This window comes from Archocentrus centrarchus, chromosome 6 (genome assembly GCF_007364275.1).
Source record: "Archocentrus centrarchus isolate MPI-CPG fArcCen1 chromosome 6, fArcCen1, whole genome shotgun sequence".
Classification (NCBI taxonomy): domain Eukaryota; kingdom Metazoa; phylum Chordata; class Actinopteri; order Cichliformes; family Cichlidae; genus Archocentrus; species Archocentrus centrarchus.
The window spans coordinates 22,107,242-22,131,142 of record NC_044351.1 but is presented as its reverse complement, the minus strand read 5'-3'; the positions used below and the strand labels follow the sequence as shown (position 1 = coordinate 22,131,142).

Here is a 23,901-nt window from a genome sequence, read left to right as displayed (position 1 = left end):
CAAGACTTTTTTTTAATAGACTTTTATAGTCCCTTCAAAAAGATAGAAACTTTGCATTAAAAAAATCTTAAAGTATTCAGCCTTTATTCATGTAGCACATTTATTACAGAGAAAATAATTCAAAGGCTAACTAAGCATTAATAGATTATATAGACCATATCATACCCAATATGATGCACTGCACTTGTTATAAAATACCTATGCTCCTATGTTGCCCAGGCTCTGGAGTTCGTAAGAGCCTCACTCACCAAGGTGGATGACACAGAGTTCATCTGTCCAGATGGATCATATGCTTTGCAGGATGACAGCCCGCTTGCTATCGCAGGAGTCATAGGAGGATCCTTTAGTAGTGTCTCTATACAGGTAACAAAAATACAGAAGTAGTTATGCAAAGAACATTCACTGTGATCATCTCCCATGACCAAGGGTTAAAATGACATACTCCATTTTCACTGTTTTTGTACTTGTGTGTGTGTGTGTGTGTGTTTCTTAGAATCAAGCTCCATGGTTGTGCTCTCGTGTGTTTCCCCAGCCCTTGTAGCTCTTGTCATAGAACTATGTAATTTGCATAGTTTAGCATAAAACCTCCTTCTCCCTTACTCCTCTGTGACTGCACAAAAGCCTCCTCCTATCAGTCCTTAAATCCCTAATCTCTGCAACTGTCTCTCTGTCTTCTCTTTCTCACCCTGCCCTGTCTTTTTCTCCTTCTTCCATTTTATATATTGCTTTTTACCCTTCTCTAAATCTTTGCTCTCTTACTTCTCAAAACTTCCTCCTTCTGTTTTTTTTTTCTTCATATTTATATGCATTCTGAGGCATCCCTCCTGGCTATTTGGGGAGATCTCTGTGTATGCTGACCTCAGCCCCCTTCTTCTCTTCCTCCCCCTCCTTCCTGGGGCAGCCATTGTTAACACATCTGCACTGCCTCTTGTCCTTCATCAGAAATAATTATCCTTTGTTTTCTTGCAGCTCATTTTTGTTGGCCTTTGTTGCTGTTTCTTTCTTTTTTTATATAACTTAAACAGCAACAGTGTTTACAAGACCTGAACTGTGTTCTTCTTTGTGATCTCATGCCAGTGAAGCTAATCCAGCTACTCCTTCATGCCTCTCTACTCGGCCAGTCTGTTGCTTCCAATGAAGTAATAGGGAATTATTTTATGTTTAACCATGCACAACTAAACTCCAATGCCTTGAAGGCATTTACTTAGCAAGCATCATTCCTCCCCTCCATTCATTCATGTGTGTGTATATGTCTCTGTGCGTGTGTCTGTGCGTGCACATGTGTGACTTGCATTCCAAGCAGAAAACACATAGAACCCCTCCTCTGCACCATTTTTCCTTCCTTCACTTTGATTTCTTTCCATATCCATTGCTCATATTCAGCCCGTTCCTATGCATTTCTCCCTTCCCTCTCTCTCACAGGAAGGGAGCAGCTTTCACTAACAGAGTAAACTCTCCATGTCCCTACACACAGCCCTCTTAGGTAGCTGGTCATTGTTCAGTGGCAGGTAATGGAGCAATGCGGTTACATTTTGCAGCGTGACCTTCCGTGACATTTAAGTCAAGTGCCATCTTAAACCCATAAAACCTGCCTGAAGAACTATAAGCAGCCATCAATGCACGCACGTGCTAGTGTATGTCAGTGCAGGTGTCTGTGTATGTGTCGACCTGTTCCCGTGCACATCAGTGTATGTATGTGAGTGTGTTTTCTAATCTTCTACATTATTAGTCTAATGAGATTCTGACATGTTGTCAAAACAGCTCATCAGCTGAGCTATGAATGAAATATAGAAAAGCACAGACTGATGCGCTCTAAAAGGATTAAACTGAGGCGAGAACAGAATGGCTGTGTAGTTTGTGTTTATTTGTGGCTGCGTGTGCATGTTTGATTGTGTATGTTTACGAGTCTTTGTGAGCATGAGAATGTCTTCCAATTATATCTCTACTGTTTGTGTGACACCTGTGACTGAAGCTGCAATGAAGAGAACATGACCAAATCCCAATCAATAGTAAAAGAGACTATGATATAGACTCTACTAGAACCCAGACAACCATCACTAATGAATGATTCACCATGTCCATACATACTCGCTGCGTTGTCTTTTATCCTCACCTTATGCAAGAAACAACTTCTGTCAGCAGAGACCTTCAATATATGTTGCCATTTTTTCTTTTGGTTAAAAAAATGAAAGACAATTTGTTATTTTTTTCAGCTTTTATTAAAAATATTTGTCAATATGCCATGCAATCAAAAGGTAGAGATCCCTTCCAACAGACAAACAAAGCAAGCAGCTTTAGCATTTTAATCTGATGCTTTTGTTTTTTTTATATATTTAAATACCTGTGAAAATTGCTTATGCTGATTCTTAGCCAACACTGACCTATTATGCTCATTTTCAGCTCCATCTTTTTATTTTTGGACTTCACTATTATTTATCTTCTACCACACCTTCATTTTATTCCCTGGTTGTCTTGTGAAAAACGAAGTACACCCTTACTGCTTCCATAGGAATTGAAAGCAGAAGTAGCAGCCTAGTGCTGCCAATCAAATACACTTGATTAATCGACAGTAACCAAAAACATTCTAATAAATATTATGCTAACACTGGCATGCAACATGCTTGCAATAACAATTCTAACATACTGCATGTTCTCCCCGTGTCTGCATGGGTTTTCTCCGGGTACTCCGGTTTCCTCACACAGTCCAAAGACATGCAGTTAGTGGAGTTAGGTTAATTGGTGATTCTAAATTGCCCATAGGTGTGAACATGAGTGTGAATGGTTGTCTGTCTCTCTGTGTTAGCCCTGCGACAGGCTGGCGACCTGTACAGGGTGTACGCTGCCTCCGCGGCCCTGAAAAGGATAAGCAGAAGACAATGGATGGACTTTTAAGCAGTCTATTCTAATTCAACTCAGGATACATAACATTAAAAGTATATTTTAAAAAAGAAATATGGCAGTTCTCAGTTTACTCATTTATTCCTGATTCTTCTCCATAATTTTACAGTGTTATCTGCAGCAAAATATTAAAGTTATAATATTAAAATATACTTTATCATGTCATACCAGCAAGCGCTATGAGAATCCAGGCAAAAAAAATATCAATCAATCAATGTCAAAATTCTAATTTTAAAACAGTTGTGATAGTTTAATTTTACAAGAGTAGGCTTGGAATTATTCCACCTGATTTATGTCTTCCCTTAGGTTGCCAATCTTCTCAGGCTCTTCCAGATCCCTCAGATAAGCTATGCTTCAACGAGTGCCAAACTCAGCGATAAGACGCGGTACGATTACTTTGCCCGCACCGTGCCCCCTGATTTCTACCAGGCCAAAGCCATGGCTGAAATCCTGCGGTTCTTCAACTGGACATATGTGTCCACTGTCGCATCGGAGGGAGATTATGGGGAAACTGGAATTGAGGCATTTGAACAAGAGGCACGCATGAGGAACATCTGTATTGCCACTTCAGAGAAGGTAGGATGTAGAATTAATTTGCATAAGTACATGTCTGTTGTCCAATCTGCATGAATATGAGGAGCGAACAGAAAGGAAAAACCAAAAAAGCCAAAACTTTAATGTGGATGTATGTATGATGTATGGCCTACGGCTGCACTAGTAACAATGAACAAGGTGCTAAATTTGTGAGCTTATAAAAGTTTGTCTTTATGTCTTATCTTGTCCTACACCAAATGGGGTTTAATATTACACTGGTGTTATCAGTCGTGAACCAGAAAATGAAAGCTTATCTCCAAGAACTCATTCTGGGTGCTCTCACAGTCACATTTTTCATCTAATTTGCTACAGAGACGCATATTGGTATGAGACTGTGAGACATCTTTTTGCACAGTTCCTCTTATGATTTATGGTGATAAATAATTACAAAGAGACCATAAACTTATTTAAAAGCAGGAGGAGCATACAGTATATCTCTTATTACATTACAGTATGTCTCCTATTTGTCCAGGTGGGACGGTCTAACGCCAAGAAGTCCTATGAAGCTGTGATCCGTCAGCTCCTTCAGAAGCCAAATGCCCGTGTGGCTGTTCTTTTCCTGCGTAGTGACGATGCCAGAGAGCTGCTGGCAGCTGCTGCCAGGCTCAACACCTCCTTCATATGGGTGGCCAGCGATGGCTGGGGTGCGCAGGAAAGCATTGTCAAGGGAAATGAGGTCACTGCTGAAGGAGCCATCACGCTTGAATTAGCAGCCAATCCCATACCAGAATTCAACCGCTACTTCCTCAGTCTGAACCCTGTCAAAAACCATCGTAATCCCTGGTTCAAGGAATTCTGGGAGCAGCGGTTCCAGTGCTCTCTGGGAGCAGGAGGGGGAGGTGTGGGATTGGGAGAGACACCTCCCCCACCATGTGATAAGGACTTGTTAATGGACAAGAATAACTTTGAACCAGAGTCCAAGATCATGTTTGTGGTGAATGCAGTGTATGCCATGGCTTACGCCCTCCATAACATGCAACGTAGTTTATGCTTCAACACCACCAAGCTGTGTGACAGCATGAAGGCCTTGGATGGGCGCAGACTCTACAGGGATTACATCCTTAATGTCAGCTTTGCAGGTAAGAAAGCTATAGCATGGCACACAGAATGAAGAGCAATAAGGTGCTGAAGTTTTATGAAGAATAAGAAGTAAATGTTGGAGAGGACACTGGTAGAAAGATAGCAAGAAATAGATGGGATTTTCCAGGGCCTAGTTAATAGTCCTCTGTTGAACAACACAGGGATGTTATCCTTCTCCTCAGCCAAAGCATCCAAGAACATAAAAAGTACTGAAACAAATCCAGTTAATTGCTATGTATTGTCAGAGCCAGCTTGCCATTGACACCTATTACCCATGCGTAATTGATACGACACTTGAAAGTTGCTTTGAGGAATGAGAGCTTCAGTTAATCCGTCAGCCATATTCTTCTCTCTTGCACTAATGAGATTGTGTGTGTTATAATAGCTCCTATAGCAGGCTGCCTGTCTGTCTGTCAGTCTCTGTAGAGTTGAGAGTGAAGAGACAGAGGATTGGCTTGACTGACAGATGGCGTACAAAGGAAGCGTTATAAATAAACTGCTGTGTCTCAGGGACTGACACAGGTTTAGAGGTGCTTATTCCTCCACCAACCGTGACCAGGAGCAGACATCAAAACAGCCAGACAAACAACACTAACACGGCAGATTTGCCATGGGACGCTGGGGAGAGAGAGCAGCACGGATGGATAGAGGACAAGAAAATGGCATCACCTATGAAGGGAGGGGGGAGGAAGCTTACAGATAAGAGTGACAGGCAGACTAAAATGAGAAAAGAGAGTTTGGGGTAAGGTAAGAGGGAGTAAGACAGAAAAAGAGATAGGGAAAGAAGGAGGGAGAGAACAAGTGAGCAACGAGGCAATTCCGGAGTGGGACAGCATGCGTCAGCAGAAGAAGAGAATTCTCTTTGAAATTCCCCATCTTCATTTCTGCTACAAATCAAAGTGGAGCATTTCTGTCTGAGAGGAAGAGCAAGTATAAGAGTGAAGAAATAGTCAAAGCAATTGCAGTTGCATCTTCCACTTGGCACAGATGATCCCACTCTATTATGGAATACATACAGTGAGAGATGGTAAAGATATGCAGATTCACACACACAGAAAGTTTAAAAATGCTCTGGAGTAAGTTTTGGGCTAGGGGAGAGAAAAGCAGGGAAATGCAGAGGACAGCAGAGGAGAGAAGGTGTGAATCCCTCTGTGACTTCCCTACATCTCTGTCTGATAATACACTCGCTCTAACACTGTTCCTGCCTTCTTTTTTAATACTGATATGTGTCTATGAGGCACACGTCTTTATTTTGCAATTGTAAGGAACAACAGCAAATACAAACATCTTGAGTTCTTTACAATGACAGTGGTGACAGAATGACAAGCCGTTGTATTGGTAAAAATGCATTCAGTGAAGCTGTGCTGATAAGAGCTAAAACTGTGGAAGACGGTACAGTTAAACTGGGAAGTTGCGGCAGTGTTTGTTTTGAGGTATCAGTTCGCCCAGAATGACTCACTCTCGCTCTCTGCTGTACATATACATCTTTCCAACTACAGTATATAAGGAAGAAGCTGAGGTGAGTTAAGGTTGAATGTGGGGTATAAATACTGCAGCATCACCATCCGCAGTGCTCTCAGTCTGAACTGTAGCAGACGGATAACCAACACTCTTCAGTGCTCTCTGTCTCTCTCCTATTGCCTTCTCTTATGCACACATGCAGGTTTATTGGAAAGTCTTTGCATTACATCGAACTCGGACCTTCCTTATATCTTCATATTGTCCCCAATGACTGTGTCCTTGACTGTAATAAGGCTGTTCTTTTTTTTTGTTGGGTTTTACTGACATTGTATCTGGTGCCCTAATGCACTATGCTGTGTTAAAAGCAGTGTTTTCATAGGCAGCTCTCTTCATCTAATCTCGTCTTGCTAGTTGCTATGGTAATGAAGCCGACACTATTGCCAATTGTTGAAGTGATCCGGTAGATCATGGGAACTGCTCCTTCCTAACTAGTAACAGACACAGAGGCATATTTATGCATGTTTATGAGGCCTTGCTACATGGTTCATACACAAAACATAGACATACGTACACACAAGAGACACATAAACACCTTCATAACAGTCTTTTTTACAATGAGGCGGCTTGAAATGCTTGTTTTTCTACCAGCATGAAATTGCAGACACCCCCAACCCACACACTTCTCAAAGCCATCATTCAACTCCCACCCACCCACCTCCCCGATCTGCAGCAAACAGATCAGTATATACACACATGCATGCAGTCTTCTGTTCAAATAGTGGTGATAGATGTGATATTCCCCCTTCTCTGTGCTTGTGTGTGTGTGTGTGTGTGTGTGTGTGTGTGTGTGTGTGTGTGTGTGTGTGTGTGTGTGTGTGTGTGTGTGTGTGTGTGTGTGTGTGTGTGAGATATGTCTGTGTTAGCAGAGGCGGTGTGCCTTCAGGGCCATATTGAGCTTGCTGCAACATTTAGATGCTGGTGAACAACCTTCACTCATTTTCGCTCAGTCGTTTTTTTTTCCTTCAGTCTCTTTTCCTCTGTCTCTCTGTCTTTGTCTCCGTGTGTCTTTCTGTCACTCTTTCTCTCACCCTTCATCACGCTGTCTTTTCTATATCTTTGTCCCCTTTCTTTTTCTCACCCGGAAAGTGTCCTACTCTCTTCTACATTCAAAAACAGCACATCCCACTCAGACTTCACAAGGTTGCTCTCCTGCCTCCACTGCCTCTCTGCGCCAGTCTGCTTCGCCACTCCTCTCCCTCACTTTGCTCATCTGTCCATCCAGCCTTCACCTATTCTCTGTTGATTCCTCCCTCTAAAGGCTTTCCTCCATCCACCTATATCTCAGCTACCATGACATCAGTTTCTTGCTTTTCACTTTTGCTATCTCCTTTCTCTTTCTCTTGTATTCTTCTCCCTCTACTCGCTTGTCACTTCCCTCCTTTCTTTGCCCTTATCTTGTCTCTCGGCTCATCCACCATCCCAGCACCTTCTGTTTTTCTCTTGCCATTTCTTTCTTTTGTCTCCTCTATCTCACCACCTTTCTTTCAGTCAAGCCTCAGCTCTCTCCTGCTGCATCTTACCTCCTATACATTTCCCTCCCGTATTCTAGACTTCCTTTTCTCTACCCTATCTGTCCTCTGTTCCCCTGTGGCCTGTTGTTCTGTGACCCAGGCAGTGTCTCCATCCCCTAGGACCAAATCTGCAGGGAGAACAAATATAACTAATGTGATGTCTCTGTGTGTGAATTTGTGACATATGAGTGAATACCTGCATATATCTGTATATACTAAAGGGATATGAGTGCGTGTGTGTGTGTGTGTGTGTGTGTGTGTGTGTGTGTGTGTGTGTGTGTGTGTGTGTGTGTGTGTGTGTGTGTGTGTGTGTGTGTGTGTGAAGTCACGCACAAAGGAAAGATTCAACCTCTCCACATGAATCTGTATACTTCACTTTCACTGCTTTTAGATGGCTTATTCCTACTTATTCATCCCAAGCCCCTTTTGCCTCCCCCTCCTCCCCCGCCCTCACCCATCCGCCTTTAATACCCACAGTCTCCCTTGGGCTTTGCTTTAGCCCGACATGGCCGAGAACATAATTAATTTCTCAGCTTCTGAATGAAAAGCCTGTTTTCACCATGCTTCTAATTAAGCTAGAATAATAAGGTGTTTCTCAAGTTAGTGGGAATGTTAAAGTGTTTCGCAAAAATTAAGGTTCTGGTTAGGCTGCCTTATAACTACAGTTTGTCTTGCTTAACTTAATTTGCCCCCCCCCTTTTTCTTTTTTGAATTTTTGTTTGTTTAATATCCAGTGCTCCCAGCTGTTTAATCAACTGCACTTGCAAAAATGAAGGACAGAGTTTGGTTGACAATGCAGTAATTCCTCTAAGTAAAACAGCTGTATATTTGCACTTGGTTGGGACAAAGCAGGACTTTATTTTGCCCAACCTGTGAGACACTGTTCCTAGTGTACTTCAACGTGGAAAATGGGTTGGCTGACAACATTGCTCAATGTCAGTGAGGCTTGGTCCTTTGGACGCTGATGACACTTCACAGGCATGAAAAGTCACTCGAAGCAGTAGTGCTGAGAGCTATGCCTGCTGTGGGTCTCAGCTGGACTGGCCTGGGCCAGTGGGAAGTATTGCGTGGATGAGGCGACACAGAATGGCTTATAATACTTCTTTAGGTTGCATGCATTACAAGATGTGTTAAGACACCACATGAAAACCTAAAAGCTGCTGTTAGGAAGCATCTCTGCAGTCATTCCTTCAGTTTATTGTTCATCAGAGTAACATGATACAGAAACATCTTGTAGAAAAGTAGCTGACAGATCAAGTTCCTTTTAGCCACTCTGCTCACTTATGTGTTTTCAGCGACACTAGCAAATGGCAGTGTCAGTCTGTCAGCCTGTCTGTTAGTGCACAATTTGGTCCAAATATCTCAACAACTATTAGAATGACATTTCAAAGAGACATGCATACTGTCCCAAAGATGAATCACAATAACTTAGTGTGTTACACTTCAGGGTTGGGACATCTCACAAATTGTGTGTATACAATGCCAGAGTTGCAGACACAGACCTGTCAGAGTGCTTTTGCTTTGCTAAAATGAGGCTGAAGTTCTGTTTGTTGTTTCAGCTGTTGAGATGAATAGAACTTTACATACTAGAGATGCACCAATTGCAATTTTCTTGGCCAGTTTGGATTTCCAATTTTTTTTAAAGTGTGCCCTGCCAGTACTGATTTTCCTAGTAAAATAAATGATAAAGAAATTATAAAATTAAACTTTACAGTTTCCTCCAAATGGTAGTAAGGTATAGGTTCTTGTCTGAATAAAACAGCTGAAAATTAAGTGCTCTGCTACTGGAAAGAGGTACAAATAATTAACTAAAAATGAATTGCTCTACACCCACCTTCATCTGACATATTTTCCCCTATCAAACAAAAGCAGAGGCAGCAGATTAATGTAACAAAGTAAATTTCAAGTACTTACATCATTTTCCAGTATGTTTGCAACTTCACTTTTTTCTCTTCTTCACTTGTGTCCATAATTTTCCTCTTAAATGCTTTGATCCTTTGCTCATACTGAGGCTCGTGCCTATACTGCTGGCTTGTGGCTGGTTCTGAGCTCTAGATAGCTTTAGCTTTATCCTCTTTGCCTTTGTTAGCATCTTTAAAATGTCCATTAGGGCCATGTGATTAGGTGTGTTTTTACGAACATTATCACACTGGTCCCCCCACACTATACTTTGGCGAACTTTGAAGAGTGAGAGAACAATGAAGAGCTTCCACGCTAATGATAAGTTAGCATGTGGCTATGAGTGTGCGCCACTGTGTGTATGCTGCACATGCACAAAAGAGAACAGCTTGTAATCGGACATATGGCCAGTCACTACTCTGGGCAGAGAACTCTGGAAATTGTCTGACTCTACTCCCTGGCCAGTTGATCAGTGCATCTGTATTTAATACCTGCATCTTCATAAGATAACCTAAAGGATAGCTATGAGCATCTCTGAAGCTAGAGTTGCATACAATTACAGTAACTTTCCAACACAAAATAGCTTTGATCAGCCTCTAAGACCAGGAAGGAACATGCCTGCAGACATGCATGGAGACAGTTCTAGAAACCGTTGACAAGTAGTCATTGATACACTGATATAGCCAAAAGTATTCACTCAGCCATCCAAATCATTGAATTCAAGTGTTCCAATCACTTCCATGGCCACAGGTGTATCAAACCAAGCAAATAGGTATATGCAGACTGCTTCTACAAACATTTGTGAACGAATGAGCCACTCTCAGGAGCTCAGTGAATTCCAGCGTGTACTGTGATAGGATGCCACCTGTGCAGCAAGTCCAGTTGTGAAATTTCCTCACTACAAAATATTCCACAGTCAACTGTTAGTGGTATTATAACAATGCATCAGATGCTTTGCATTGTGCTTGGTGATGTAAGGCTTGGATGCAGCTTCTCGGCCATGGAAACCCCTTCCGTGAAGCTCTCTATGCACTTGTTCTTGAGCTCATCTGAGGGTCACACGAAGTTTGGAGGTCTGTAGCAATTGACTCCGCAAAAAGTTCCTAATTGCTTCCACATAGTTATAACAGTTGACTGTGGAATATTTAGAAACGAGGAAATTTCACTACTGGACTTGTTGAACAGGTGGCATGCTATCACAGTACCATGCTGGAATTCACTGAGCTCCTGAGAGCGACCCATTCTTTCACAGATGTTTGTAGAAGCAGTCTGCATGCCTAGGTGCTTGATTTTATACACCTGTGGCCATGGAAGTGATTGGAACACTTGAATTCAATGATATGGACAGGTGACTGAATACTTTTGGCAACGCATAATTTGGCAAACAGGCTGCAAATTTAGGCTGATAAATATTTATGAATCATTTAAGGTAATATTGTGCTCTAGGTTTTTATAATTCACAGAAGGGAAATCAAATATACTTTCCCTCTGGGCTATTTAAAGGGACAGTTCACCTGACTAATTTTTCCAGTAATCTGTAGCAATAGACTTTCTATCTACACAGGTTGCCCATTTTTGTGATAATTATCATAGAATGCTAACAAACTAGCAAAGCTAAATCTGCTAATACTGTATATCTGCTATGCATGAGTATGTTAGCATAGTATTTATTTTTTAAAAATTCTGGTTATTATCTCAAAAGTTCAAGTTAAATGTTTATGTCAATAAGTTGAAACTGAAAATTTTAACTTAGCTCTGCCTGGCAATTTTTTTATTCCCCCCACCATGTGGCAGAAACAAGCTTCCATACGAATCCACTAGCATGGCTATAGACACTTAGTCCTATCAAAACAAAAAAATCCTTGTTTTTTTTTAAGTTTAGTCTACGATAGTGATGGAGAGAGAGAGAGAGAATTTTGTCCATCAGTCAAGAACCTGTGCTGCATGTCTCCACTCTCTGCAGTCAGTTGCATCTTGGTGGCCTTCACTAGCTCTAACTTGCACCCTCATCCACTTTCTTGATAAGCCATTCTGTCATGTCAGCGAGGTCACTGATGTTGGAATTAAAGAGGAATCACCAATCCTTAGAGTCTATTGCTGCCTGAATGTGATCTGTTAGAGGGATGTCAAGGACAAAACAATGCATTCAAATTGGTCTGTAGGCCAATACTGTTATCTCTTTTGTCTGTATTACATGTAATTATCGCATGCAGCTAATTAGGCCTCAGCACATATCTAAGGTCCTAATAAGGTGCAGCTATGATAATTAGCCACTGGCAACATATTCTTCCAGTATGTATGGGTGTTTAAAATGAGGAGGGCTCAGCTTGCCTTATTGCTTGGTGTCATTAGCAGACTTTATTATCTGGCAACGTGCAGCATAACGGATTCATATATCTCCTTTATCTCAAGATATTATCAGCACCTTCTTATTGAAATCATTTTCATTTAGCTGTCACCTAAACATTTAGCCGCAAAATCCAAAAAAGACTTGACAGTTAGAATTTCCTGTGACAGAGGGAGATGAGAGAGGAGAAAGATAGAGGGTTGTGCTGTCTCTGTGATTTATGGATTTCATAAACCCTAACCCCCTCTGCTGCCATCTGACACGCCATTCTTTTCTGAACACACTGAACTATCACAACAATAGCACAGCTTTAGCCCCTGTCAGTGCTGCGTGCACATACGTCCACATTCGCACACACCCGCAACTAACAGCAGGGTCAGAGCTTTGGTTCTGTCAGCACTGCCTCCCACAGAGCTCAGAGCAATACCTTAGCCATCAAACTGTAAAGTAAAACCTAATCGAGCTTCAATCTTGTGTGCACATCCTTACCCGCACACATGCAAACTTTCCAGCCCAACAGCTTATTTGCAATCTGTATCCTGATTCACTCTACTGATCCCAGGCTGTATGTATGGAGAATGAATTTGGCCCACGATTTATTCAGTTACACAAAGACAAAGCGATACGAGGAAGGCAGCATAGTATCATCAAAGCTGCTGTGAGGACTGAGAACCTTGTTATAAATTGAAGAACAGTGCTTTATAAACCCAGTATACACTGTGATTTCTCTAGTCACATCATCTTTTGACAAGCCGGCACCGTATAACACACAGGCCTATGTGTCAGCAATACAGAGCTGACTGCTCTGCGGTAAAGGACAGAAGTGGCACCACAGGAGTGACATACACTTTGTCTGTGTCAAAACAACCAAGTTTCAGCACTGTCAGGTCCAGCGGTGCCTGCAAAGCATCAAGAACTTACTGTTTTCCCAGTCTATAGCCCTTTTCATTTGTTTTTGTTTTAATGGTGACCGCACATCCTGCCAATTTTACAATCTCTTCTGTTCCCACATCCTCAGGGTAGATGGTAATCCTTTCATAACAACATGTATACAAACCAATTTGGCAGTTTCAGCAGTGTACCTCACTTACAGAAGAGACCCAGAGGCTAAATCTATCAGTGTGTGGGTAGCTATAGCATTACCCAGAGATTCAATTCTCTGCTTTCATGCCTATATGGCTTTATGGGCAGCTTGTTAATGATGCATCTGGTAATAAACTTTATCAGATCTGATTTTAGATCAGCAATTTTGTCCCTAGGTGACCTTATGGACAGGTGGGAGGCCAGTGACACACACATCACCAAGCACACTGGGCATTTATAGCCTCTTAGAAAACACTTTTGTGACTGGCTGGTCTTCAGTAATGAAAACACTTTTGTAGTGCCTTTCACTGTCTGTTTTGGACTCCTAAGGCTTAGCTGACCATTGCTTATTGTCCCTCTCTTCAGTGCTGCTTTTAAAAGGCATCAATGAGACCTCAATAAGGTGATTGTTTGTGATTGTTAAGCTTTGATCTCCTTTCCCACTGGGTTTATCACCTTTTTTTCCACTCTTTGTCTCTTTACACCCTCTCCAGCCCCATTTTCTCCTTCAGGCAGTGAGACAGTAGTGAAGTTTGATCCCCAGGGGGATGGCATGGGCCGATACAACATCTTCAGTTATCAGCACTCTGGCGATCGTTATGGTTACGTGCCAGTAGGTGAATGGGCAGAGAGTCTAAGTCTGAGCAGTGATTTAATTCACTGGCCAAGAGAAGTAGTGCCCACCTCGCAGTGCAGCGACCCCTGCGAGCGCAATGAGATGAAGAAAATGCAGGCAGGTAGGAAAGTGAATTCCATCAACTTCCTCTTTGTCATAGTGACATTCAAGGCAGCAGCACCTTTGGAAAATTTGCAACAATCTGTTCGTATTCCTGTTTCCCAGGTGAGTACTGCTGTTGGATCTGTACAGCCTGTGAGCCTCACGAATACCTGGCGGATGAGTTTACCTGCTCGCCTTGCGCTCCTGGCCAGTGGCCCACTGATGACCTGACGTCCTGTTATGACCTTCCAGAGGACTATATAATGTGGGAAGATGCCTGGGCCATTGGCCCAATTACCATTGCCTGTGTAGGGTAAGTGACAGAGGATTTTGAAAATATACAAATTACTGTTATAAAATATGCTTAGAAATATGAGTGGTAAATTTGCTACTGATAGGCTGCATGTGTGTTAGGCAAACATGGAAAGTTGGACAGTAGCTCAGTACAGTAGCTCATAACATTAGTAGGTGGGAAAGAACGTGTATATATTGTCAGCTGAGGCTCAATATTACACAGATATAGAGATTTTCCATAGCTATACACATGGGCCTGTACTGATATCAGAAGATTTTCTTGATTGTTTTGATACATTTTGTTACTTACAGCCATACTGTAGTTGTGTAACAGAATATAAGCAGCAACTTTATGACATTGATTGTCTGTCTGGCTGCAACTTCGTCCCTGTCCCCAGGTTCATGTGCACCGGCCTGGTGATTTGGGTGTTCATCAGACACAACAACACACCACTGGTGAAAGCATCAGGTAGAGAACTGTGTTATATCCTCCTCTTAGGAGTCTTCATGTCCTACGCCATGACTTTCCTCTTTTTGGCCAAACCTTCTCCGGCCATCTGTGCCCTGCGCCGCCTTGGCCTGGGTACATCATTTGCTGTCTGCTACTCTGCCCTCCTCACCAAAACCAACAGAATCGCCAGGATTTTCAATGGTGTGAAAGACGGAGCGGGAGCAGTGAGGCCACGCTTCATTAGCCCATCCTCTCAGGTGAGTGATTGCAGCATCGTGTCTATCCATCTGCATCAGCCAGATGGATGGATGGACAGATAAACAGTGGATCTTGATAACCTTACTTCCTCTCTTTCCTTTTTTTCAGGTGTTCATCTGTCTGAGTCTAATCTCTGTCCAGTTAGTAATGGTGTCAGTATGGCTGCTGCTGGAAGTCCCTGGCACACGTCGCTTTACATTGCCAGAGCGACGACAGACTGTCATCCTGAAGTGTAACGTACGTGATTCCAGCATGCTGCTGTCACTGGGATATGATGTGCTCCTGGTCATCTTGTGTACTGTGTAAGTTTGTCACAGCTAAACTGGCACTGATGAGTATATAAAAGGTACTATAGAAAGTAGTTTGTGTTCTGCAGCCTGGGCAAATTAAATCAACAACAGCTGCACTGAGTTCTTAGATGGAAATTCAGTTTTCAGCAGAATAAATATTTTATCAAATCAAAAATGTGGTTCTCTTTCACTAGGTATGCCTTCAAGACCAGGAAGTGCCCTGAGAACTTCAATGAGGCCAAATTTATTGGATTCACCATGTACACCACCTGTATAATTTGGCTGGCCTTTCTTCCCATCTTCTATGTTACATCTAGTGACTACAGGGTATGGTACTGAACATACAGATGCATGCACAAGTATTTGTTACTGTAATTAAGGAGGACACTCATCTGACTCTACCCCAACAAGATCAAACAATCCTAACCTTAAATAATATCTAGCATCAGCACAACTGATATTGCACTCATGATGGCATGCTAAATACAAAGCTACATTCTAAAGTCAGGTAATGTATCCTAGCACGAAGTCTAGAGATAAGGAAAAATTTTTTACCCTGCTCCCTCAAAAATTCACTGGATTTTGTTTAATCAATACTAAAACTAATGTGTACAAAAGACAAATTTCCAGAGTTAAATACATTGGGCTGTTTGTACTGAATTAATCATATTTAGTTTCATTGTCTCATAGACCACAAAGAAAAGTTGGATGGAGAAAACCTGACATCACCTACTGCTTAAGAGTCCGAAAAAAAATTCTGTGGACGAGTTACATAAACATAATGTAGTTGTGATGAAGGGGGAAATTAGCTATAGACACCAAACTATGTTCCCAACTGTAAATTTTTATTTCTGCAGTAAAGTTGAGCATTTTACCAAAGAAGTCTGTGGAGATTGATGCACTTTTAGGTATGCAATGTAAGTATGTGAGCAGATTTGTCTCCTCAATGTGATTTTAAAAAGATGCATAGCTGACAAAGCAGGGACCACATAGGTGTAGTCACAACTTAAACAATTCCTAATCCTGTTGGCAAATGTCCCAGCTGTGCAGAACTGGGAGTGACACACAGACAGGCTCTGTCAAACTGCTGACACAGGTCCAGATTTAACAGCAAAGGGGAGTGAATGTTCACCTGAGCCATACAAATCTTAGGCATACACACACACACACACCTTAAACACACAATCCACAAATGCACACGTTGTATCAAAGGGCGCAAGAGAGGAGTGCTGATCGAGTGCTGATGCAAGGGCTGCTTATTTGATCCCCATAAAATATCAAATAAATGATCCACTTTCTCTTACTTTCTCTCTCTCCTCTTCAGCCTTGCTTTTTTTTTTGACTTTGTAATGTTACTGTAAAATTAGAAAGGTATGGGAAAACATCATATATAGTCAGAGGAGATGTTGAAGGGTTGATTGCTAATGTGTTCAAATGTACTTTGCCTTCAATGGGAAATGCTGTTATTCAACCATCTATAACACTTATGATAATGATTATGGCAGTATACAGCAACATATAGCACACACTGGAGATCGGGAATCGAGAGAGAGTAAGATTGTATTTACTTGGCATTGATTTCAGAGAATGAAATTAAAGCTTCTCTCCAGTGAGAGACTTAAGCTTGGCTACTGTGGTCTCTGTTGATTAAAAGTCTTTTATTGATAGATTCTGTAATTGTTACCCTCTACACTGTTACAAGCTAAGCAAGTATGCTAACAAAGAGTTGTGCACTCACTTTACATGCATCATTAGCTACAATATGTGCAGACATAGAGCTCCATTCCTTTAATGTCTTTACTAATGTTTATGTTTTGCATTTAAAGTGAATTGGCTCTAATTTCTAATTTTATTTAAAGCATTCAGCTGTGGTTTTAAAAATGTTCATTATTATAGATTATTATCATTAGCTTGTAATAGCAACTGAAACAGTGCAAAGGTATGCATATTGAGTTAACTGGTGATTCTAAACTAGCCATAGATATAAATGTGTGCATGAATGGTTGTTTGCCTCCATTTGTCAGTGACAGACTGACCCTGTGACAGCTTGGATTGACGGATGGATGGATGGACAGACGGATGGATGGACAGACGGATGGATGGATGGATGGATGGATGGATGGATAGATGGATGGATGGATGGGTGGGCGGGCAACTTGTGCCAACCTGGGTAATAATTACTGTCTTGTTTTTCCTCTGCAGGTCCAGACTACTACCATGTGTATCTCAGTCAGCTTGAGTGGCTTTGTTGTCCTGGGTTGTATGTTTGCCCCCAAGGTCCATATCATCATGTTTCAGCCCCAAAAGAATGTAACCAGCCACAGGCTTAACCTTAATCGCTTCAGTGTCAGTGGGGCTGCCACTTCATATGCATCTCATGGTAAGTTTTTTTAATTTCTATTCCTCTGTCAATGTGTGTGTGCAACATTTTGGATTCAGCACAACAAATAGTGCTGTATTTTCCTGTATATTATTATTAATATTCCCACTCTCCACACTTTAACAGTTGGCAACCATTGGCATGTTTTCATGAAATAGTGCTTCTGTTTTCCACAAAATTCCCCTGTGATTGTGGCCAAAGAGCTCAATTTTAATTTTATCTCTGACCTATCCAGATGTTGCTGTGCATACATCAGACACTGACTTTAGTGATGAGGTCGCAGATAATGTTTTATTCCTGATGACTCTTTGATGTAGACCTAGTTTGTGCATTAGTGCTGCACAGTGGAACAGTGCACCACCACGCCTATTTTAGCTAAAGCTTCCAGCAACTGTTTTTGCAGTGGTTGGTTTTGATTTGATTTCCTGCCCAGCAGACCTGCAGTTTTATCTTAACGTTTTCTCTCAGATGTTGTCTTGATTTCCACAGTTTCTCTAAACTCCCGTTGCTTAATGACTTTTTGGACAGTGGAAATTGCAAACCAAAAGAACTTAGGATATATTTAGTGTCTTGCATTGCAAATAAGCTAACCAATTATTTTATTTTTAGATCGTTCATTTGCTTAAAGCAGCCCAATTGGTGTGTGATTTCACAGTTTTTTTCAACTGTGGATTGTTATCACCTGACAACTCCTAATATCAGTACAAGTCCCAGTGAGCAATTTAAGATTTAGTAAAAAATTGTTTGTTTTTTTTATTGCTGCAGGCTCAATTTTACTTCTATATATATGTGTGTATTTTGCAATTCTGTGTGATAAAGATTTTTTTTTTCTTTTTGTTCTTTTTAAGAAAAATTTTTTTATTACTTTATCACCGAAAAAAATCAAATATTTAACTATGTTTATATCCCCTGTTGTCAAAGACAACAGTCAGCAGAGCTGATCCGATACAGAGCAGCCCGGCGTCCGTCCGTCCGGCATCATTCAGCTTTTTGGTAAATTCGCTACTTCTCAATCATTTATATTTGAAATCTTCTGAAACTTGACACAAATATTCTTTGGGTAAGGTTCTACAAAATACGGGAGAGAATTTTTTTAAATTTTGATTTTTTGGGGGTTTTTTTCTCCAAATTTTCGAGAAATACTGTATGTGTCATGATCTGCAGGATAAGCAGGCCATTAATTATGAACAGGGCCCAAATGCAGGATGCGTGGAGGCAGATGGTCAAACAGAAAATGAGTCTTTTATTAGACTGAAGGCAGGGAATCAAGGATCGAACACAGAAGTCTAAAACAGAACATAACCTTACTAAAGCATGACCCTAGGGTGCTTACTGAAAACTGTAAACCTAAACTTTTTCATAAAACTAGAAAAAACATTTTTTTTTTTTACAAATTTTCAAGAAATACTGGACATTGATGTTTAACTTCAGTTGCTACTCTTTCCTTATTTACTTTCTTATTTTTCTGAAACTTGTCATGAGTATTTATTGGGCAGTGATCAACAAAATATTGCAGACAGATTTGTGATTTTTCACAAATTTTCTAAATTTTTAAGAACTATTACACATTGATGTTTAACGTCAATTGCTACTCCTTTGTTATTTATTGGCAAATTCTTCTGAAACTTCATTTGGCAAAGATCTACAGAATTTTGCAGACAGATTTTTAATTTTTTTTACTTTTTTATTTTTTTAAAAATTTTCAAATTTGTAAAGCATGAGAAAGTATCAGCTCAGTGATGTTAACCTACAGCCAAATTAGTTTCCATCTGAATATATCACATATTGTACAAGTAAAACATTTGACAGCTGCTCTCTATAGGCCAATGGGTCTCTTGTATTTAGTTTCTGTCTGAGTAATTATTGTAACCCCCATCTTCCATTTCTTTTTCTAGCTTCTGTCAGCGCCCACTACGTTCCTACTGTGTGCAACGGGAGAGAAATTGTAGACTCCACTACTTCCTCTCTGTGACCACATCCACTCTGCTAAATCTGCCCCTGCGACTGTTAGCCAGTTGATGAACATGATCCTCTTCTTTCCCCACACACATACATATGTACACATACACGCACAAACAGACATCTTCCTCGTGGACTAGAACTGTATCGTTTCACATATGTAGAAAGTGTGTAACTATATGGAAATTATTTTCTAGGGATGTATATACATGGAATCAAAATTGTTGTATGTAGAGAAACAAAAGAACAAAAAAAGTTTTTAGGAGGAATTTTTGGAGCCTTTGTTTTTGATAGCTTTGTTATGATGCAGTGTAAATAGACATGCGCTTACTCATGGTAGGAGGGGCTGTGTCCCTCAGTCTGGATGCACATTTGTGGCTCTGCTTGCCTCACCTGCAATATCCCACAGACTTTTTATTCTCATGCTTTTTTTGTAGGTCTCATTGTAATAACAAATGATGTATGTATTTCTATTGTGTATCTGTACATTTGTATATTATGCTACTGATGGTTCAAACAGCACAATGTTGATGGTCTTACAACCCTAGAGTGAATGTGGACTGAAGCATAAACTGGACTGGTTAGAACAGCTGGAATGGACGTGTACAAAAATCCCTCAAATTCATTAACTTTCAGTTTGAGAATTCATCTGCTGACATCTTGACAGATGCGCTTTGCATCCTAGATCTATTTAAGAACTTAATGTGGCTGTTTTTGCAGGAAAGTATGTTTTGCTTTTGATACAAATGTTCATTTTTTTCTATTTCTAATCATGGGATCCCTTTATCTTAATGGCCATAGTTCCAGACATGTGTTCACCAAAGCAACAGTATTTTACTCCCACTCTTAAACTGCTGTTTCTATGGAGGATTTCTGTAATGGATTGCTAATAATAACTAATAGCAGGGCTGAAAAGATACAGTACAACAAACACTTTTTTCTGCCTCAAAACTGTCAACACAGACAGTGCAGCAATAGTTGTTTCGACAAAAGCAAACTGGTGTCTTACCCTGTAATTATGAACTTTATGTACTCAAATGACTCAAACGCTAATGGAGGAAAATGGTCTGCTTTCATGAATACATGCTGAATTTCTCCAGCTGGAGGGGAATGGTAGCTTATATTTCTGTGCCCCATAGATACAGTATGTGGTGATGTTTTGAATATGGCTATGTGCCTTAATGTATTGTTTGATAATGCTCCAGGTAGAAGTTGTAAAAGATCGATTTTACATTACCAGCTGCAAAGCCCTGTTTGGTGAATGGAAAAGTGGTCTCACTATAGAGAACATGCAGTTAGTTTTATTCCCTAACAAGCCTTCTGCCATTGATTGTTTACCTGAATTACTGAAACGGCGACTCTGAGGAATCCCTGGGTGAAAGTGACTGTCTCTACTACCCATATCTTTCCCAGTCTGTTATTTAAAAAATGAACAGGGTATTTCTGATATATACCCATATATTTTTACAGCTTAGCATCTCCAGTAAAACGAGGGAGGGGAAGAGAAGCTCGTATACCATTAAGATCGAGTCTTTGACTCATTGAGTTATCGAAGTGTGCGGTTTACATATCTGTGTTAAATGTGTTGATGTTGAGAGGCACAGAGGAGCAGCTGGCTTTGGCAGTCCCAGAGAGGCTCACGAAAGGAAGCACGGCACACAATGTCAGCTGCTGGCTGATCCCAGCTAACAAAAGGATGTTAGAGAAGAACTCATATCCATAAAGTACATAAAATTTATCAAAACATCCACACACATCAAACTGTCTGTTTCAGGCTGGAAATGTGGCAGACTCGCTGCTGGATGACAGTTCTGAGGTGGTGGAATAAATGATTGTTGCGAGAGAATTTAAATATTAGCAGACTAATTTAGCATATTTCCTTTTATACAAGGGACTCATGCAATAATTTATTGCATTTAAGGTGGTAGTAAATTATTAATAAATTGATCTTAAATGTTTACATATGATATGCTGTCTAGAATAAAGTGTGACTGTTATATTTGATGTTTTCAGCAAAATATGTGATCGGAATCAATTATTTTCTTCCCCAGTCGAGAATTTTAAAACTGTTCAAATTTCATACAGCAGATATGGGTAGAACTGTTGAACATTCATCTCATGACTGGTCTACACCTTTGCGCAGCCTGTCTCCAAGAGCACCCTGTGATTCTCACACTGAATGATAGATTGAAAGAATTTCAGAGGATGCGCCAAGATGAGCCGACCTACATTGGTTCGTGTGTGTTAGGTGCAGAGAGCAGCAGGAGAGAGCGCTGTGGCAGAGCAGAGGGAAGCTGCTGCTGGATTATGTAAAGCACTCCCACAGCCCAGAAGTCACAGTGCTTCTATGGAAGCTCAAAGCATCTCAGAGATTCGCAGTCTTTGTTAGAAGAAGGCTTAGCCATTCACTCAGTGGTCCTGCTCCCACAAGATACACCCAGCATGGCACGTTGCTATGGACAACCACCAACACATCCGCTGCTGGAATGTCTGTTTGTCCGCATGAAGAGGAGGGCGAGAGGAGGGGTGAGGAGTTGCCGAAAAAAGAGGAAAAGAAAGAGGGAAAACGAGTTGCTGGTTGTGATTCAAATTGGCAGTGACTGATGAGATTTGGCTCAGCAAGTCCTTGTACCCTACTCCCAGCTTTTAATAGTTGCACAAATAGAGTACTTAACCCTGTTCTCCACTCATTTAGTCCAGGGACCAGTCTCTGACAACAGTCTCACACTCTTCTTTTAACCTCATCTCTCACATTCTGCCTGACCCCTTCAACCTTTCCCTCGCCACATTTGTCCACCTCATCTCCACTCGATGTGTGAAACTTGCCACACAGTTGGTCTCAGCCAAGACCACCTAAGCAAGACCAACAGACTGGTAGGCCATACTTGAACTGAAGCACTTAGATCTGGGAGCCCACAGCAGCACATGCTATCGAGGCATAAGGAGGTTTGAAAAGGGTTTAACGGATGTTAGACAAAAGATTTGGAGAGTTTATGGGAAAATCTGTTGGAATTCAGAAGTAAAGAAAATGCTTTACTTTGAAATACATCACCTATCTGAGTTTATCATGTCATGGACCAAGTAACTCTCTCTGGAAGCTTCTTTAATTGGCTTTCCTCATGAATATCCTTTACAAGCAGCCATCCATTATGAACATTGTTCCTCTATTCAGCCTCTGCCAACTGCTGTGCGCTCTGCAAAGATCTCTGTGCTATAGCCCCTGCTATATAACAGAATGTGTCCTTGGCCTCTTTGAGCCAAGGCAAGATCTCTGCAGGCAAAATGAAGATGAGGTTTAATGAACTCTGGAACTGGTCAACCACAAAAGCAATAGTTCCGTGTTTATGGTATGTGCAATAATGAGGCTGTGATGACATCATAATAATAAATGAGCAAAAAGCTGGTTTTGACTGCACATCCTTCTGTCTGTTCTCAAAATATATCAATAAATGCAGACAAAATCCATGCTGAAGTGTAGATACATTTGTCTCTCCAGCAACATTAACAACCCACATGGGCTCTATTCAATGTGTGTTTTGGAAAATGTTGAAAGTTGGTTCTAAAACTCTGCCTCATCTGTTCCCCAAGTGATGGCACTCCAGTTAAACCATCTACCAGAGAGTCCCACGCTTTTGGAAAATGTAGTGTGAAGGTTCAGTCACTTAAAGTAAGATTGTGTTTATAAAAATACCCCAAAAAGATAAACGGGCAGTCTTTTGGTAATTTTCTATCTTTCACTGCAGTCAGTAACATAGTTCGACACAATGTGTGTTAAAGAAAGTATTTTAATTTTGCTTTTCTTTTAGAAAAGTTAGCCACATGTCAGAGTGTTGCTGAAAATCTTATCATGTGTTTAATTTATTTAAATGGTTTCTGTAGAGAACAATTTGGGCTCTTGGACTCTCTTGTATACTAGCGGGGATCGCCCTCCGGTGGTTAGCTTCAGTGATTACACTAATAACCTTTATACCCCAGTGCTGTGGTTTACAACGCGTTTCCAATCTCAATAAACGCTATGACCCACCACAGTTTTACAGACTAGTGGCTGGTAACTTTTCAGAAACCTGTACCTAAAATTTATGCTTGTAAAAAAGCGAGAACCCAGGCAAGAATCAAAGGGGACATTCAATTAAACACTGAGCGTTTGCCTTTTAAAATCTTAATGTTTGACTGACCTCTGCAGGACGATATAGTGAATGCCACTGTAGCAATGTGAGGTCTTAGAGCCACATAGTCTTGCAGTTTTTCTCAATGGCTTTGGTGCAGTTCTCACCACTCTTAATGCAGTTCTCAAAATAGTTAAGGCATTTTTCATAACACAGACTCACCTGTGCAAAAGACACAAAAACAATCAAAACCTCTTTCATATATGTCAAAACATACAGTCAGTCAATCACTTTGCCTCTGTGATCAATAAATAACCTTTCACCTCTGTTTTAAGACTTGGACGCCAATTTTTTTTTTTTTTTAACTTGTATTAAAACTTTACTTGGAAAGAGTACTGCAAAGATTTGGCCCTAATGTGCAATAAAAAAGTGTTAAGACAAAAATGGAAAATGAAGGATTTATTTGATACTTTACAAAACTGCTGAAACTGAGACAAGCAAAATGATACTCA

At 40.8% G+C, this 23,901-nt stretch overlaps 1 protein-coding gene across 1 annotated transcript in view; it reads left to right on the top strand.

The window, feature by feature from the left end:
• The window catches only part of grm3 (glutamate receptor, metabotropic 3), a 44,190-nt gene extending 21,465 nt beyond the window's left edge, over positions 1 to 22,725 (top strand). Inside the window, exons 5-14 of the mRNA XM_030731322.1 lie at positions 220 to 363; positions 3,205 to 3,474; positions 3,965 to 4,571; positions 13,428 to 13,670; positions 13,775 to 13,964; positions 14,344 to 14,653; positions 14,763 to 14,956; positions 15,139 to 15,271; positions 17,147 to 17,324; positions 19,220 to 22,725. Coding sequence (XP_030587182.1) covers positions 220 to 363; positions 3,205 to 3,474; positions 3,965 to 4,571; positions 13,428 to 13,670; positions 13,775 to 13,964; positions 14,344 to 14,653; positions 14,763 to 14,956; positions 15,139 to 15,271; positions 17,147 to 17,324; positions 19,220 to 19,296 — 2,346 coding nt within the window. The 3' untranslated portion in view covers positions 19,297 to 22,725. The remainder of the gene's footprint in view (positions 1 to 219; positions 364 to 3,204; positions 3,475 to 3,964; positions 4,572 to 13,427; positions 13,671 to 13,774; positions 13,965 to 14,343; positions 14,654 to 14,762; positions 14,957 to 15,138; positions 15,272 to 17,146; positions 17,325 to 19,219) is intronic.
• The last annotated feature ends 1,176 nt before the right edge of the window (positions 22,726 to 23,901 follow it).